The 19,556-nt window shown below is 42.6% G+C and overlaps 1 protein-coding gene across 1 annotated transcript; it reads right to left on the bottom strand.

The window, feature by feature from the left end:
- Positions 1 to 1,551: 1,551 nt before the first annotated feature.
- Positions 1,552 to 16,127, bottom strand: LOC110504159 (putative carboxypeptidase X1). The gene is made up of 13 exons (XM_036969932.2): positions 15,329 to 16,127; positions 12,394 to 12,503; positions 12,082 to 12,221; positions 11,868 to 11,952; positions 11,094 to 11,247; positions 10,846 to 10,937; positions 9,305 to 9,428; positions 4,293 to 4,489; positions 3,950 to 4,138; positions 3,205 to 3,499; positions 2,923 to 3,062; positions 2,737 to 2,839; positions 1,552 to 2,553 (listed from the first exon to the last, which is right to left on the bottom strand). Exons 1-13 carry the CDS (start codon positions 15,720 to 15,722, stop codon positions 2,249 to 2,251), a joined length of 2,328 nt encoding a protein of 775 aa, XP_036825827.2. The 5' UTR covers positions 15,723 to 16,127; the 3' UTR covers positions 1,552 to 2,248.
- Positions 16,128 to 19,556: the final 3,429 nt, after the last annotated feature.

Raw genomic sequence — 19,556 nt, 5'->3', positions numbered from 1 at the left:
AGCAGAAAATGATCGATAATGTCCAAGAGCGCACTGAAGTCTAACAAAACAGCCCCCACTATCTTTTTATCATCAATTTCTCTCATCGAATCATCAGTCATTTGTGTAAGTACCGTGCTTGTTGAATGTCCTTCTCTATAAGCATGCTGGAAGTTTGTTGTCAATTGGTTTACTGTAAAATAGCATTGTATCTGGTCAAAGACAATTTTTGCCAGAAGTTTACTAATGGTTGGTAGCAGGCTGATTGGTTGGCTATTTGAGCCAGTAAAGGGGGCTTTACTATTCTTAGGTAGCGTAATGACTTTTGCTTCCCACCAACACTGGGGGCACACACATTCTAGTATGCTTAAATCGAAAATTTGGCAAATAGGAGTGGCAATATCGTTCGCTATTATCCTCAGTAATTTTCCATCCAAGTTGCCAGACCCCGGTGGCTTGTCATTGTTGATTGACAACAATATTTTTTTCACCTCTTCCACACTAACTTTACGGAATTCAAAATGCTTGTCTTTCATAATTTGGTCAGATATACTTGGATGTGTAGTGTCAGCATTTGTTGCTGGCATGTCATGCCTAAGTTTGCTATTCTTGCTAATCAGGGTGAGCTTCACACAGTGGACTTCCTCCTGGGGCACACTGGCTTAGTGCTAACAGTATAAATCTGGTTCATAGGCACAGGATGACTGCATACAATAGCTGTAGGATCAGTAGAGGCCTTCAGGGCAGTTAAAGGGACATAGATTAGGTTTCTTACATTGTGTCGACTCACGCCCTTGGTGTAATGTACATTTGCTGAATCATTATGACAACTCTGCGTCACAATGGTAGGGATTAGCTGAGCTGGGCTTGGGTCATTGATAAGTCATTGTCTCAACGCAGCCTTATAGTGCTGTGAAAGGATCCAGGATCCCACATGATTTGGGTGGATCCCATTCTCCTTATAAAACGTGTTTTGTTTCCAAAATGTATTGAAATCTAATAAGTGGGACCGTGGGTGCAATCCTTGGCCATACGAGTGAACCCACTTGGCACAGATGTCAATTCAATGTCTATTCCACATTGGTTCAATGTGGTTTCCTGTAAATGATGTGGAAACAATGTTGATTCTACAAGTGTGTGCCCAGTGGGTCTTTTTCTCGTGCAAGAGTCTGGACACGGTGTACTGTAGAAGGATATTGAAATAAACTTGGCTCATGTTTTTACTTTTACTTAAACAATGAATTGTGACCAACACGAAACACAGCCTGGACAGGTAAAGGTTTGCTTTTGAAGTATTACACTATGAATTTAGAAAAGTACATTTTTCCAATATTCTTTGAACATGTTGAATGCATTTTCCCCACTGTTGCACATGATTCCTCGTTGGCAGAGAAGCGGGCAGCTGTCGGTGGTGATGTGGGTGGGCGTTTCCCTGGCACTGGCCTGTGTCGTCCTATCCCTGATCACTACCCTGTGGTGTCGCTTTGTCAGCCGCAAACGCCATGGAGGACGACCACGGCAACAGGATATGCAACTCCACAGAAAACAAGACATGGGATTGACTTGGAACTATTGGTGTTTATAAGTAAAGCTTTATTTGGGATCCATTCATAACATTGTCTCTTGGCTTGCAAGGACATCCAAATGCCAGCATTTCATTTTGGTAGTACAAAAATGAACCAAAGAAAGACAAACATTAAAAATCATATCATTTCATTTGAATAGATTTAAAATATCTCATGTAGAACTCTCATCAGTTCCAGACTGTAACAGCAGAGCTCTCGTCTCTATGACATGATGCATGAGTCATTTTAGTCTCAGTTTGAGTTTGGTCTGTAATTTGTGGCATGAATTTGACTTGAATAGTGGTATATCTACCCAACGGTGGATTTTGAACAGCATCATTCCACTTGGTTTGTTGTTGTAACTAAACTAGGTTCTTCAAGAGAAAATAATATTTTTTTCCTGTTACACACATTTGAAAGGGTATTTTAATCCAAAATCACCTTGCAATTATTTGCTCTAATTTGATTAAAATATCTAAATACAATCTGGCCCTTTCTTCAAAAATATATCACTAAACCATACTGGAAGTACAATGCATTTTACATTTACATTTTGTTGTTGTATCTCAGTAGGCTAGCCTTACAGAACTGCCCACATGGTGTACAGACTTCAAAGCTGAGTTAAACCAGGAACTTCCCTCACGAGCCAATTAAATACAACAACCCTCCAGACAAAGTGTGTTGTGATTGGTTCACCAAAGACATCACGACCCCCGTGCCTTCCTGCTAGCAGCCGCACGCCTACTGTTGATGGCCTTGGTGCTGGCCCTCAGTTTTCTCAGACGCAGCTGTCGTAGCCTCAGCTGCAGGTCTTTGGGGAGCTTGCCCCCCTTGGCCAGGATCTCCTTCAGCCTCTGTTTGGGGGTCTTGGTGAGGCGGAAGTCACATATGGTGGGGTAATGCTCGTACATCACACGGCACATACATGTGGATGGGTTGTAGCCCTCGGCACTCACCGTGACCTCGTACTCGCCCGGGTTTAGCAGGCGCCAGTAGTCCCCGTCAGCAACTGCAGTAGAGGCAAGACACAAAATGGCTACTGGTTAGTGGTAGGCTTCTCTGGCCTACACCTTTCAGAACATATTCCTGCAGTGCCCTCTAGGTGCAATTTTACGACATTATTTTGAGGTTTTCTTCTTGAATCATTTACTGATGTGAATTTTTTTTGCATGTGAGGAGGGAGACAGCCCACCTGATCTAATATGGTGGTCGATGTCATCCACTTTGATTATGGCATCTGCAATGCCAGCCTCTGTGTCTTTGTCTCTGATCACACCCTTGAGTCCTCTGTGGACCTTCAATACAAAGCAAAAATCTAGAGATCAACAACACCATAATGCTGTGTTTAAAATGTATTAGACATTATTGATGGACGGACCTGCTCCATGTAGATCAGTAAAGACTCTTTGTTGTTCTCCCACTCGATGGGCAGCTCACTGGCATGGGGGAACTTATCACAGGACAACTCCACTGTCACATCGAAGCAGTTGGTGTGTAGATAGCTGAAATCATTCATGCCTGGAATAGATTTCAGGGAAATAATGAAGAATGTAAATCTTAAAATGGTACTTGAAATGACAGTACAATACCCTGCTTTTCAAAGACGATGAGATGAACAAGATCACAAAATGGATGACCATAAAAGCGGTGGAATTCTCACTTCCTTGGACCGTGTGCCAGTTGGCTCCGTTGATGATGTTGTTGTAGCGTTGGAAGTTTTCATTGTGACAAGGCCGGCGGTCTGGATTTGACATGACCTGGTTGGTGCTGGCATAGACCGTGGCCAGCCAGCGGAAGAAACTATTGTCCGGTGTAGGGGTGTCATCGTGAGGTGCCCAGTCTTCAGTCCTGTCGAAGGGGTAGGTGACCACCAGTTCACCCCCGTGGAGGTTGGCACTTAATACGAACGGGATGTTCTGCATCCAGTTAATGACAGCACGCGTCTCTAAGGCCACCTATTGGATATAGGTCAATGCCACAGGAATAATGCATTCAAACATTATAGTGAAGTACAACAATTGAAATGGTTTATTATCTATGTGGGATAGTTTTGACATATTCTCAAGGATATTGCTACATGACAAATCAAGAGCTTGGTTCTATAAGGTTACACAGTATGTGCATTTTTGTCAAAATTGAATTATTGACATACCCTTGTTCTGTTCAATGTTCTTTACCTATATAGTACTCTAAATACGGCAATTCATGTTTAGTTCAAAAGAATACCATTCAAATCAATGAGGGTTCCGAACTTTAAAGCCAAATATCGCAGAATCATCTTTTTGCAGATAGATTTAAGAAAATGTTTACATTCTTGATTTTCCCCAATTCTCTAACACAATATCATAGAGTGGATACTATTTGGTGATTTGAAGAATGCATGTGAATTCTAAATGTCAACTTACAAAGGCGTCCTCTGAGGTATAGTACTCTGGTATGGGGATGTAGTGGTTGATGAGTTTGGACTTATCGTTATTTTGGAAGTCAAATTCAATAGCATCCCACATGACTTTGTTCAGGTCAGCAAAGTTGTGGTTCATGTCGATGCCCTGGTAGCTATAGCGACCGAGCGCCCACCCCGCCAACTCGGAACCCTGGGATGAGAGAAGGGTCAGAGGTCAACATGGGCCTCTTTGAATGGTTAAAGTATATTTGACCAGTAATGTTGAGCATTAAAAGATACTCTCAGTAATAACAGTATAATATATTATATTACAACAAAACATGTTATAACATGTTTTCTGAGACCTTCTTGAAGGCCATTTCATAACCATCGGGGTTCATGGATGGCAGCAAGTGGATGCGTGTCTCCTTGACCAGCCGGACAATGCGCTGGTTTCCCAGTTTGTACTCCTGACAGATATACTGCATCAGGTTGAGCAGCAGCTCCCGGCCCAGGGCTTCATTCCCATGCATGCCAGCCACATAGCGGAACTCTGGCTCGCCTGCAGAGGGAGACAAAGCACATATGTAAAACACAGCATAGCAGTGGCCACAAAAGTTGTTATGACCAATGATTTATATATGCACTAGATGACTGATAGGTGGCACTGTATTGAAGCCACCTAGCCTCCATCTTGGCACTCCCCCAATGTTGTAATAGATCTCCTACGGGGTAGTGCCAATATGGCCGACCAGTGGCTTCAAAGTCTCTCAATGGCCAAAACATAGCAATCCAGGGTTAATATACAGTACATCATTGGTTGTGACCATTAGGTTAGAAGCAATTCTTCCATGCTGCTCTAGTTTACCCTTATATAATCCACTGGCAGACAGTTATGATATCCAGCACATCCTCCCTAGATAGCTTTGTGGTTTTTGACCACTTCCCATGAGTCAAGTAACAACGTTTCCAGGGCGGGCCCAAAGAGATATGGCTGGGTGTAAATTCAAATCAACATGCATTTAAAACGGTGGCTTTTACCTGGCAAACATAACAAAACACTGGTGTGATTGGACTGAATCTAACTTAACGACCTGGTGCAGACTTAATCATTTATTTGAAAAATGAGGATTTGCTTGGGAGATTACTCTCGGCTTTGAAGGAGCACAAGCCACGTTTGCTCCTAATGCTCAAGGGGCTTCCGTAGGTTCCGAGTGCAATGTTCCCGGGGACGTTTTTTTAAACCTCCCCTTTCTAACTCACACCACACAAACCACCCATTCAAATTAGTTAGATCTAAATAAGAAAATAAAAATCTCAAAACTCAGGACAACGATTAGAATTCTGTCCCTAGATGACCAATGAAGTCAACGCTACTAACTGGATCTCTGAGATACTGTAAGAGTAAAAAGAATATGCTTCCACTTGGCACAGACGTCAATTCAAAGTTGGTTTAAAACTGTGTTCTCGTAACACAGCGGGAATGGATATGGAATCATGGTTACTGTTCCGGTTGAAATAAGGCCCCTAGTCTTAACCACAGAATGAATGCATTGTTGATAGAAAACACCTGTCCAGAGAGTCTGAATGGCACAGGTCCTGACTGTGTCAAAGCATGTAAATCACAGAGAGTACATTCTTTGGAGAACAAGAACCTCAGACACCCTCCCATAAACTATTTACATTTCTGTCCTCGCCTTTCTGTTGATCTTGCCTGTATTTTTTTTCACAGCCATGAAATGAATCGTACGGTCAGTTTTTACAGTAACCGTGCATCACACCTAAAGCCCCCCCCCCCCCCAAAAAAAAGAAACAAAGCACATCACCATGAACCCACTGACTGTGAGTTCACATTGTACATACTGGCACATGGGATGAAAAGGCAAAGGACTTTGCCAGTGGAAAATTTAAACTAGTCTGGCTTATCCTCTGCCAATGGAATTGGAGGTTAACAACAGAATTAGGTCAAGTTGGACAGACAAGACATTCAACGCTTTTATTCTCTTAAAAAAAACAGCCAATATTCTATACTGTCATTTTAAGACTAGTCACCCCGTTTGAAAACGACTTCTCCTTATATTCCAGTGCACAGGCAAACCAGTTCTCTGTCTATGGCATTCCTGGCTCCCTCTCCCATTATGAGTTCTGGCGGCAAGGGGTATTAGTGGTTGCCAGAGCTGGTAGACCGGCTCAATGGGCGCCGAGCGTGGTCAATGAGTCCAAAGCAAACACTTTAGACATGTCAGAGTGAACAAGGATTGACTCCAGTCTCTGAGAGCATACTGTACAAAGTACTATAGCAGTGGCATTGCAGATAAGTTCCAACCTGGACTTTACATAGCAAACGTAAATCCGGGACACTCCAATTAGTATGATATGTTACATTTGGTATGATATGTTTTAATTTGTGGATGTCTGTCATCCTTTTCCTATGATATGTTACGGATTACAATTCGTATGATACACTAAATATACAAAAGTATGTGGACACACCTTCAAATTAGTGGATTCCGCTATTTCATCCACACCCGTTGCTGACAGGAGTATAAAATCGAGCACACATCCATGCAATCTTCATAAAGTGGTGTAAAGCTCGCCGCCATTGGACTCTTGAGCAGTGGAAACACGTTCCCTCGAGTGATGAATCACGCTTCACCATCTGGCAGGCGAATCTGGGTTTGGCAGATTTTTATTTTTTTATTTTTTTTATTTTACCTTTATTTAACCAGGCAAGTCAGTTAAGAACAAATTCTTATTTTCAATGACGGCCTGGGAACAGTGGGTTAACTGCCTGTTCAGGGGCAGAACGACAGATTTGTACCTTGTCAGCTCGGGGGTTTGAACTCACAACCTTCCGGTTACTAGTCCAACGCTCTAACCACTAGGCTACCCTGCCTAGATGCCAGGAGAGCGCTACCTACCCCAATGCATAGTGCCAACTAAAGTTTGGTGGAGGAGGAATAAGGGTCTGGTGCTGTTTTTCATGGTTTGGGCTAGGCAACCGTTTGGGCAAGGCCCTTTCCTGTTTCAGCATGATAATGCCCTTGTGCACAAAGCGAGGCCCATACAGAAATGGTTTGTCGAGATCCGTGTGGAAGAACTTGACTGGCCTGCACAAAGCCCTGACCTCAACCAATCGAACACCTTTGGGATGAATTGGAACGCTGATTGATAGCCAAGCCTAATCGCCCAACATCAGCACCCGACCTCGCTAATGCTCTTGTGGCTGAAAGGAAGCAAGTCTCTGCAGCAATGTTCCAACATCTAGTGGAATGCCTTGTGGAGGCTGTTATAGCAGCAAAGGGGGGGACCAACTCCATATTAATGGCCATGATTTTTGGAATGAGATGTTCGACGAGCAGGTGTCCACATACTTTTGGTCATGTAGTGTATGTTGTGAATTGCAATTCGTACAATATTTTATGTATTAGCAAAACGTATGACAGGTTACGAATTACAATTTGTTGTCGCTAAGGTTCGCTAGGTGACTAGTTGGCTAACGCTAATGCTATGGGTTAAGTTTTAGGGTTATGGGAATGGTTAGCTAACATACATGCAGTGCCTTGCGAAAGTATTCGGCCCCCTTGAACTTTGCGACCTTTTGCCACATTTCAGGATTCAAACATAAAGATATAAAACTGTATTTTTTTGTGAAGAATCAACAACAAGTGGGACACAATCATGAAGTGGAACGACATTTATTGGATATTTCAAACTTTTTTAACAAATCAAAAACTGAAAAATTGGGCGTGCAAAATGACTGAAATTGTTTCCCATTCCTCCTTGCAAAACAGCTCGAGTTCAGTGAGGTTGGATGGAGAGCATTTGTGAACTGCAGTTTTCAGTTCTTTCCACAGATTCTCGATTGGATTCAGGTCTGGACTTTGACTTGGCCATTCTAACACCTGGATATGTTTATTTTTGAACCATTCCATTGTAGATTTTGCTTTATGTTTTGGATCATTGTCTTGTTGGAAGACAAATCTCCGTCCCAGTCTCAGGTCTTTTGCAGACTCCATCAGGTTTTCTTCCAGAATGGTCCTGTATTTGGCTCCATCCATCTTCCCATCAATTTTAACCATCTTCCCTGTCCCTGCTGAAGAAAAGCAGGCCCAAACCATGATGCTGCCACCACCATGTTTGACAGTGGGGATGGTGTGTTCAGGGTGATGAGCTGTGTAGCTTTTACGCCAAACATAACGTTTTGCATTGTTGCCAAAAAGTTCAATTTTGGTTTCATCTGACCAGAGCACCTTCTTCCACATGTTTGGTGTGTCTCCCAGGTGGCTTGTGGCAAACTTTAAACGACACTTTTTATGGATATCTTTAAGAAATGGCTTTCTTCTTGCTACTCTTCCATAAAGGCCAGATTTGTGCAATATACGACTGATTGTTGTCCTATGGACAGAGTCTCCCACCTCAGCTGTAGATCTCTGCAGTTCATCCAGAGTGATCATGGGCCTCTTGGCTGCATCTCTGATCAGTCTTCTCCTTGTATGAGCTGAAAGTTTAGAGGGATGGCCAGGTCTTGATAGATTTGCAGTGGTCTGATACTCCTTCCATTTCAATATTATCGCTTGCACAGTGCTCCTTGGGATGTTTAAAGCTTGGGAAATCTTTTTGTATCCAAATCCGACTTTAAACTTCTTCACAACAGTATCTCGGACCTGCCTGGTGTGTTCCTTGTTCTTCATGATGCTCTCTGCGCTTTTAACGGACCTCTGAGACTATCACAGTGCAGGTGCATTTATACGGAGACTTGATTACACACAGGTGGATTGTATTTATCATCATTAGTCATTTAGGTCAACATTGGATCATTCAGAGATCCTTACTGAACTTCTGGAGAGAGTTTGCTGCACTGAAAGTAAAGGGGCTGAATAATTTTGCACGCCCAATTTTTCAGTTTTTGATTTGTTTAAAAAAAGTTTGAAATATCCAATAAATGTCGTTCCACTTCATGATTGTGTCCCACTTGTTGTTGATTCTTCACAAAAAAATACAGTTTTATATCTTTATGTTTGAAGCCTGAAATGTGGCAAAAGGTCGCAAAGTTCAAGGGGGCCGAATACTTTCGCAAGGCACTGTTTGTAGTTGCAAAGATGCTATAATGCAAAAGTTGTCCGTGATGACATTTGAACCTGCAACCTTTGGCTTGCTAGACATTCGAGTTATACACCCACCCAACTACCCAACTTTATTATTTTTTTAAGTAACCTTCTGTCTTATGTAACCATACTAAACACATCATTCTAATTTGAGTGTCCCTGATTTACATTTAATTTGTTACGTCTAGTCTATGAGGCCAGGCTGTAAGCTATGTAGCATTGCCTCATGCTAAAACTTCATAAGGTGTAATAGGCCTATATCTACTCACCCAACTCATGTTTTCCAGGGTGGTCGGAGATCTCCATGACGTACATCTTGAGACCCATGTGACTCTTCCCGATGCTGTAGATATGTGTGATGTCAGGGCAGGCCTCGGTCACTGATTTCATGAGCTGAGGAGGGACAGACTTATGGTGTTGTCTGGTGGACATAAGACTTCCATTCCTGTGGGACCCCCAGTGTATGCACATTTTTGGGGGGAATATATATTTTTGCATCTGGGGGGTCCATCAGGAATGGATTGAGTTACACTGCCTTATGACGGTTAAGTGTGACTGAGAAGGATGCATCAGTATGTACAGTACAGTTTGTCTACCGTACAACTGGATACAAACTCTTGGTTTAGTTTTCTGAGCACATGGGGGGAGTGCGGTATGTGTAGTGCGGTATGTGTAGTGCGGTATGTGTAGTGCGGTATGTGTGGTGCGGTATGTGTGGTGCGGTATGTGTAGTGCGGTATGTGTAGTGCGGTGTGTGTAGTGCGGTGTGTGTAGTGCGGTGTGTGTAGTGCGGTATGTGTAGTGCGGTGTGTGTAGTGCGGTGTGGGTAGTGCGGTATGTGTAGTGCGGTATGTGTAGTGCGGTATGTGTAGTGCGGTATGTGTAGTGCGGTGTGTGTAGTGCGGTGTGTGTAGTGCGGTGTGTGTAGTGCGGTACGTGTAGTGCAGTACGTGTAGTGTGGTATGTGTAGTGTGGTATGTGTAGTGCGGTATGTGTAGTGTGGTATGTGTAGTGTGGTATGTGTAGTGTGGTATGTGTAGTGCGGTGTGTGTAGTGCGGTGTGTGTAGTGCGGTGTGGGTAGTGCGGTATGTGTAGTGCGGTATGTGTAGTGCGGTATGTGTAGTGTAGTGCGGTGTGTGTGTATGTGTGGACACGAGCCTAATGTTACATCCTACCGGTCAGACTCACCTCAAGCTCTTTACTGAGCGGTAGTGGCAGTGTAGTGAGGAGAAGAAAAAAACACTAATAATATTTGTTTTTCGGTGAGACTGGGGGAGGGAGCTCCAACCAGAAACCCTCTGCTTCCAGGACAGACTCAGTCAAGCGCCAGAGAGTAGATTGAAGTGAAGGGAGGAAGTTTCTTTGCTAACTGTTGCATGCCATGTCCCTGCTGCTGTGTTCATAATGCACAACATCACAAAATCTGAGCCAGCGTAGGATTTTTTTAAATGAGAAATTGTATTATTTTCTAAGTCACTGTTGTGTAGTTCTAAAATATGGTGAATCAGTTCCAGTTTGGAATTATAATGATAATGCTCTCAGACACAAGCAACCCATTCGAAAACTCTCGCGACCCAAATTTGAGTTATAAACGCCCCCTCCCACACCACCAGTTGAGAGTTGCTGCTATATTCTTATTGGTCAGATATTTGTGAATTGTTGGAAGAGAACAGGATGTAGTTGCGTTGATGTATGGCTGTGAAGGTGGTCAGTTCATTATCAAATCTGCTCTACCATAATTCTAAAGAACCCTAAAACTACACCAGTATCCTATGGGTGAGTGCTGAAGGTCTCCACTTCAGCACTTACTTTCCTCATCTCCTTGTAGTTGTGGTGTCTGAAGTCCAGCTTGTCTTTGGTGCCTTGCTCTGTCTGCTGCCAAGCGTAGATGTTGTTAGGATCTACAGAAAGACGGGGGGAAAGAGGGGGGGAAAGACGCACGAGGGGAAAGACGCAACATAATGGAAATGCAATGTCATTTGAATGCCGTTGAGGTTATGGTTCCTGTGTCTTAATCTAGTGTTGGGAGGATGTTGTGATGATGGTGGTGGACAAACCTGGTAGGGTACAGCCCAGAACCTCAGCTCTCAGACAGATAGTTCCGTTCTCGTACCAGCTCTGTGGATTTATACGGATGTAGCGTGCCACTGTTGCCGACTCGTTAAATAGGGCCAACACTGGAGTTTCAGTATCCTGGTTCCCCTCAAATACCTACAGTACAGGAAAAAGCCAATAGTGGAGATAGGTTATGCTCTATGAAGAGATGACTTCATTTTAAATGAAGTATTTATTTATTGTTTCTCGAATTGCAGACTACATCTTTAATAGATTATACAATAACTTCCAATTTTGCAGTTTCCGTCTCTCTGCCAGTCACATTTTCACTCTACCCCTTTGCCAAACCAGTGACACAGACTGGTAACTAGATGGTGCAATCTGCCACAGTGTGCCCATAGAGAGTAAGGCTTGTGGGTTGGCAAGGTTGGCAAGGTTGGCACAGTGGAGTCAGCTTTGGCCAGGGCAAACTGTCAGCGCCATGGTCAGCTTGCCAACAGGCAGTGGAATGTCATTGGTCAATGTCAGAGCACAGTAGATATGAATACCTCACTGGACCACATAATGATTTATTTTATTTTTAATTATTTATTTTTTAATTGAACCTTTATTTAACTAGGCAAGTCAGTTAAGAACAAATTCTTATTTACAATGACGGACTACCCCGGCCAAATCCGGACGACGCTGGACCAATTGTTGCCCGCCCAATGGCACTCCCAATCACGGCCGGATAATAATATTTTAATATTTTAATGTATTGTATGGAATTAACTCACTGCCTCTTTAGTCCCATTCATAGCTGGCTGCCAGACCAGGGTGTCATTACTGAACTGGACCTTGTAGGTGAGTATGAAGTCCCAACTGTTAGGAAAGACAGGCGCAACTATTTAGCAATGTCCCTACGACATTTACAATACATACAATTCATTGCTATGGCTACATCACTGCACAATGGGGGCTTGGTGAACATGTGCCGTGACCTCCACTGACCTCCAGATTGAGCTGCGTCCCTGCAGGATGACCCCGGTGAAACGCGTGGGTCGCCGGGCATCCACCTCCAGCCACTGTTTCTTATCCTCATACTGGGCGCACCACGCCCCGTCATAGATGTCCCCGTCCTCGATACCCGACTACCCAGACAGACAGATTTTATTTACAAAGTGCATTTTACAAATCTAAACACAAGCTGTAGAGGTGGTTACCACAGAATAATGCATGGATGAAAAATGGTAAGAATGGAAGTAACATTTGTTGTGTTTGCTAACAGTGGTGAGAGACCCGTAGACTAGTTCTTGGTCTCACCTGGATGTTGAGTCGACCGCGGTGAGGTCCAAGTCCCCGGCGCTTGTAGGACGAGGCCCGCAGCTGTGGGTCCTTCACCCTCAGAGACTCCAGCCCCAGCGGAGGGCACTCTGACAGTCACGTAAGGAGAACAAGGTCACCGAGGAGAACAAGGTCACTCACACACACACACACACACACACACACGTCAAATATTGACTTGCAGAGAAGAAATGGATCTAACGCGTAAGAAAGCTGTCCATAAACATGACATGTCCATGGGAATGCCTTGACAGGAGCCATAGTAGAAGGGAGATTGAGAGACTGTCCACTGGGCACAGATGTCAATTCAAAATCTATTCCAAGTTGGTGGAAACAACGTTGATTCAACCAGTGAGTGTCCAGTGGGTGCATACATGCACAATTCTCTAAGGTATTTGAGCATGAAAGAGAGTGAGAGGGAAAGCGATGAAGAGATGCAGAAGCGTGCAGGAAAGAGAGACTTCCTGCGTTTCCATGCGAGGAGCAGACAGGCGCTCATTGTCTCAGGAGCTAAGCCTGGTCGACTGGTCCTCTAAACACTAGTTCCTGTGTTAGGGCTGTGAGTGGTCTCTCTTAAAACCCTAATACCCTTTTGCCTTAGAGGCCTGCAGGATCTCTCCACGGGGGTCATTGTGACAGAGAGCATTGCTCTGCTCCAAGAGCTAATTGTTTAAAACTACTCAAACTTTGTTGACAGTAGTCTGCCAAGTAAAGTAGCCAACTGATCTACTGAACTAGTGAAGTGATGCCAAAGACATTAACCTCATGTCAACAACGGTTTAGTCGTTTTTATGAAAATTGTGTTTTTACTCCTATACTATTTGTTAGGAGAATTGGCAAATACAAGGACTCAATGATTTCTTAGAGCTATCCTATTCATTTTACATCCTATTTAGAGCATAGGAAACATTGTATAATCTTTATGCATTAAATCATGCCCAACCTCAACAATTTGTATAGTTTCTTCAGTGGCACCAGTTGAAGAGAGACCATTTTCAGAATGCAGTTTAGATACTACAGCAAACTATCCAGTGGCCTTTGGGGTTACTCATCATCATTTTACCAGTACATTAGTCATGATGAAAAACAGCTTGGCAGATCAGCCAACCTACAACATGAATATTTAAAACATTAGACTCCCTTTTTCTGAGGAAAAACTGGGGAAACTCATAACTTCCCCCTGCTTTGGGGCCTCACGGTCCCCCTGCTTTGGGGCCTTACGGTCCCTCTGCCTCATTACACACAAACTTCCTATTCGCCTCAGCTCCTGATTCAAGGTATATCTCTCCATCTGGCCCCTGTAATTCTAGTTCTCTTTCCGCCACATTTCCGACCAGATCAGCCCCCCCCCCCCCCCCCCCCCCCCACACACACACACACACACAAACAGGGAGGGGCTTCCATGCAGCACTGAGCAGTAATGAGAGAGAGGGAGAGCGCGAGAAAGAGAGAGAGAGAGAGAGCGAGGACGGGCAGGAAATACTACAGAAGACTAGTGTCAGTTGCTGGAGAACTAAAGCACAACAACTATTTAATCAAGGGAATGTTTTGTTTTGCTCTACTACTGCCAGTACTGTAGCTACTCTGTCATCAAGCAACGCTGTCAATGTCAGTTGTCTGTCATTTATGCATTTCAAAGTTGAAATGAAAATGTACCATGCGTTGTACACGGAAAGGAAAAAGAGCGCTGAACAGTATACAGTATGTTGTCTATTAGGCATCTACCCATTCTCATACTGTACATGTCACTCAGGGAAGTAACCCCATACATACGTCCCACTGGCGTCACCTGGCAGCGAAGGGCGCCCAATGATTTTGGGTTTGCTTTTTTTTACAACCTTGGGCTTGCGCTTCTTAGGTAGGACTTTGGGTTTCTTGACTTTCTTCCATATCTTTTTAGGCTTCTTTACTGCCTTTACACTCCTGGTGGACCACTTGGCTACAAAAGGCAAACCGTCTCATCAACAAAGACGCACACAACACATTCTCAGGCTATGCAGATATGGTGTCTTGGTACTGAATGTAGATTGCTGACTCAGCCAGTTTAACTCGGGGGTTTTCTGATGGTCTGTGTCTACAAGACAGCTGGTTCCCATCACAACCTGATAACCCCCAAGCTAAACACTTGTAGAACCAACCCCCTGGACTTGGTTTCCAAGACCACAGAATTGCAGCATAGATATAACAACCCCCTGTAACTCGTGTTTTCCCTGCCTTGCACTCCACAGTGGTTATTTATCCCATTCGTTTGCAAATGTGTGTTTTTAGAGTTGTTTGTTGATGGACATGGTCTAAATGATTTCAATGTAAGAAATTAAAGATAAATATGTAGATGCTTTTTAACCAATAGGCTGTGCCCAAGGCCGAAATACCGCATTTGGGGCCCTGAGGAAAACCTTTTTTTTTTTTTTTGAAGGGGGGGGGGGGGGGGGGGGGGGGGGGGGTGTGGCTAATTTCCCACATTTTGACATTGGACAGAGAGAAATGTGTTGTTTTTAAAGCTCATCTCATACTATTCATATTTTGCTATGAGGATGAGAGAAAATGTTGCAATTTTAAAGCAAACTTCCTGAAATTCTACACACTTTGGCATTGCTTATGACCCCAACCCCCCTGAAGGTTGGGGCCTTGGGGCATGTGCCCTGTGAGCCCGTTCTGTAATCTGGCCCTGGCTGTGTCTTTTTCCAGACATTTCACACATTTACTTGATGCAGAAGTGAGATGTCAGATATCTGCCAAAAAATTACACTTGAAAGACACATGAGATAATTTATTAAAAATGTCTGTAATATCTACAACAATGTCAAACCTACGTCTATAATAACACATCACATAAAGCATAATATTGTTTAAATATTTAATTTAGCAGTTGAGCTGCATTTTACATCCGCAAATACATTTCAATGCTGCTCACCAAATTCGAGTGGTTCATCCTCAGGTTCTTTGTTCCATACTCTTTTTTCCACTTTCTTGTCGATACCCTCATTTAGGTCTTCTGTGTTGAAACTATAGTTAGCAGTGGTGGTCGTTTTCGGTGGTCTAGTAGTAGTTGTCAGTACCTTTGAAGTCGTTGTGGATGTCAACCTTACCGCTGGTGCGTTGGTGCTTTTATTGCTCTGGGTAGTACTTGGTTTAGTTGTAGAATCTCGTCTCTCAATCGGAGTAACAGTTGTAGTTGCATTATAATCCACAGACCTCACCGTAGTTGTGCCATTGCCAGATGAAACGAGACCATATGATCCACATATCAAACACGACAAAACAAAGGTAAAGTACAGGGGTTGTGCCATAACTGTCCCTTCAGACATTCCGGGTGAATATTGACAATTTAAACGTCCCCCACTCCACACGAAGGTCCACCCATAGACTTACATAATACGGGTCCCGTGCACAATCCGTTGCGCATGCAGAAGTAACGGGACCGCTGCCCATAAATGTTCTGTGTCTAGAACATTTATAAAAGCTTCACAATAAGAGCCCTCATTTGACAGTTTTAAAAGGTACACATGTAAAAGATATAATCACAAGGCTGTAGTTATTATTAAAGGAGGGAACTGTAAACTATGTCTATGTCAGTCCTACTGAATAATTGGTCTGTCTAACAGTCTACTTTCTGAACCATAGCTCTACAATTATTTTCATATTATTAAAACGATTCTAATTATTTGCAATATCATAATGTTACGATAAGGAGGCTAATGAGCGTTTAATTTGATGGAAAAAAGCAGAAGCTGCTATAGCTTTGTGACGTGCTTGTGATTACTAAACAGAACAGAGTACCGCTAAAGTCCGAAATATTGATGTCGATGTGCTTCTATCTAGTGGTCAAAGTTGAGTATTACAACCACCAAATTCAATAATAACTTTCAGTTTGAATGTAGAAGATAAACGTAGAACATTGCTTCACTTGCTCAGACTGAGCATGCGGGGACTGGCATGGCAATGATTGCTAAAACTTAAGTTAATACAATTATTAAGTATGCATTTATTGTCTATGTTTTAGTTGGGATATCTAAAGAGAGCTGGGACAAATATCAGATATATCAAAGGCAATGTTGCATTGCTCAGCAAGTACAGGACATTTGTCACAAACTGGTGATTATAGCTCCTAGAAATGCTAAATTAAAGGCCTGCTGTCTTACTTGTCATGTATCTGTAAAATCGTAAAGGAATCCATATGGATTGTTTATTGCGATCACCCGAATCATTAACATTGTAGGGCTTTGATTTAAAATGACGTTCTGTAAATGGGATAAAATGTGTTAGGGAAGATATACTCACTAGATGGCGTCAGTGACCAGATTTTGAGCTGAACATTTGGAGTGCCAAAGTAGAGACCAAATCATATTTTTTTGTTGCTATTATTGACATTTTAAATAGTCTTGTCTAATTCATGTAATTATATTTATAATAAGCAACAAAGCTTTTGGTAGCTGTATTCTCTAATTTATCTACATTTTGTGGAATGATGAAATGTAATTGTACGTAATTGTCATCAGTGATTGATTACCGTTTTGATAAATGATTGGGGTAGGAAATAATTATTCGATTTTTAAATCATTATTTTTTTTAAAACATGGTGGGCATATATGATGCCACCTATGTTATTTCTTGGTGGATAACAACATTTTACACCGGCTTACTTTACTTAATGGAACATTCTTTCACAGCTCTCCTTTCATTTTATTTCTCTCTGTCAACCTGTAAGGAATTATAAATTGATGTTTCTGCATTATGCATTGACGTTTTGTTAGGACAATGTTCATTTGCCCAAACACTTGAGGAGACTTTCCAGTCCTCCCTAAGTTATGCATGCTATATTCAAATGAGTCACGTTGCAGGTTTTCCAGTGTACATTCAGGTTCCGCCCCACTTACTCTCTTCCGGGAAAATGAATTCATCACACGCAGGTATTTGGACCTCTGTTAGTTGGATCTCTGGGAATGCTGCTAACTTTTTGTGACTTGACCAAATTTACTGTATGTTTTATTGTCATGTGCAACTTTAACACATTTTCATATTTATCTTATACAAACGCATACAAAAATGTACATGCACACTTAATTCAGCACGTGCACGTGCCAAAGAAGAGTGAGCAACTCGTTGGAGACAGCAGAGAAAATTTATTCCAGCTCTTAAAGCTAGTCAAGAAAAATAGGCCTGGTGTCAATCAAATCCCCGTGATGTAATAATGTGACCAATATGTGTCTAGCGTCTTATCCCTGACTTCATTGGTATTTTAACACGGCAGAACATTGTGTGTTATTGTTGGGATAGGCAGGCCAGTTCGTGAGATCGCAAGGTTTTGTGCATGTGTAGCAGAAAAAGGCAGGAAGCACCCAGTTGTATTGGTCCCAGTAGACTGATTTGAACATAATAGTTGTTTTGAACGTAACACCATCATTTAAATTGCTAATTATAATCGGATTTAACAAATAAATAAAATAGGACCTTCCCACCTTTCATTTTTTACTGCAGAAAAGTTTTGCCGTTGTAAATCTAAGCAGTGGTAGAATATTTGATCATGCTCTCTCAGTCTTAGTGTTCCTATGGATGTTGTTCGGATTTTGTTTAGCAGCCTTTTTCTCAGACTCTTCATCTATACCGTTGAAGACATTTGGCTCTAACATGTAAGAGTCTGTCATAGAACAATTAGTATGTTCATAAAACAACCCACTGGGCACACACAGGTTGAATCAACGTTGTCTCCACGTCAATTCAAGGAAATTACAGTGCCATCAAGTATTCAGACCCCTTGACTTTTACCAAATTACAGCCTTATTCTAAAATGGATAAAAAAAAATCCTCAGCAATCTATACACAATACCTCCTAATGACAAAGCTAAAAAAGATTTAAAAAAAAGAAAATAAATACCTTCTTTACATAAGTACACAGACCCTTCGCTACGAGACTTGAAATTGAGCTCAGGTGCATCCTGTTTACATTGATCATCCTTGAGATGTTTCTACAACTTGATTTGGAAATGCACACAATTGTCTATACAAGGTCCCACAGTTGACAGTGCATGTCAGAGCAAAAACCAAGCCATGAGGTAGAAGGAATTGTCCGTAGCTCAGAGAAAGGATTGTGTCGATGCACAGCTCTAGGAAGGGTACCAACAATGTTCTGCAGCATTGAAGGTCCCAAGAACACAGTGGCCTCCATAATTCTTAAATGGAAGAAGTTTGGAACAACCAAGACTCTTTCTAGAGCTGGCTGCCCGGCCAAACTGAGTAATCGGGGAGAAGGTCCTTGGTCAGGGAGGTGACCAAGAACCCCATGGTCATTCTGACAGAGCTCTAGAGTTCCTTTGTGGGTATGGAAGAACCTTCTAGAAGGACAACCATCTCTGCAGGCACCTAAATACTCTTAGACCATGAGAAAATATTATGATGAAACCAAGATTAAACTCTTTGGCCTGAATGCCAAGCGTCACGTCTGAAGGAAACCTGGCACCATCCCTACGGTGAAGCATGGTGTTGGCAGCATCATGCTGTGGGGATGTTTTTCAGCGGCAGGGTCTGGGAGACTAGTCAGGATTAAGGGGAAAGATCAACGGAGCAAAGTACAGAGAGATCCTTGATGAAAACCTGCTTAGGACTGCAGGCTGCGGTGAAGGTTCAACGACGCTAAGCACACAGCCAAGACAATGCAGGAGTGGATTCGTGACAAGTCTCTGAATGTCCTTTAGTGGCCCAGCCAGAGCCCGGACTTGAACCCGAGGAGACCTGAAAATAGATGTGCAGCAAAGCTCTCAATCCAACCTGACAGACCTTGAGAGAATCTACAGAAAAGAATGGGAGAAACTCCCCAAATACAGGTGTGCCAAGCTTGTAGTGTCATACCGAAGAAAACTCTATGTTGTAATCGCTGCCAAAGGTGCTTCAACAAAGTACTGAGTAAAGGCTCTGAATGCTTACAGTTGAAGTCGGAAGTTTACATACACTTATGTTGGAGTCATTAAAACTAGTTTTTCAACCACTCCACACACTTCTTGTTAACAAACTATAGTTTTGGCAAGTCGGTTAGGATATCTACTTTGTGCATGACACAAGTAATTTTTCCAACAATTGTTTACAGACAGATTATTTCACTTGTAATTCACTGTATCACAATTCCAGTGGGTCAGAAGTTTACATAC

Source organism: Oncorhynchus mykiss, chromosome 25 (assembly GCF_057628025.1).
Source record: "Oncorhynchus mykiss isolate SJ-2025 chromosome 25, ASM5762802v1, whole genome shotgun sequence".
Classification (NCBI taxonomy): Eukaryota; Metazoa; Chordata; class Actinopteri; order Salmoniformes; family Salmonidae; genus Oncorhynchus; species Oncorhynchus mykiss.
Note: the sequence above shows the minus strand (reverse complement) of the source record. Positions and strands in the feature narration are given on the sequence as shown.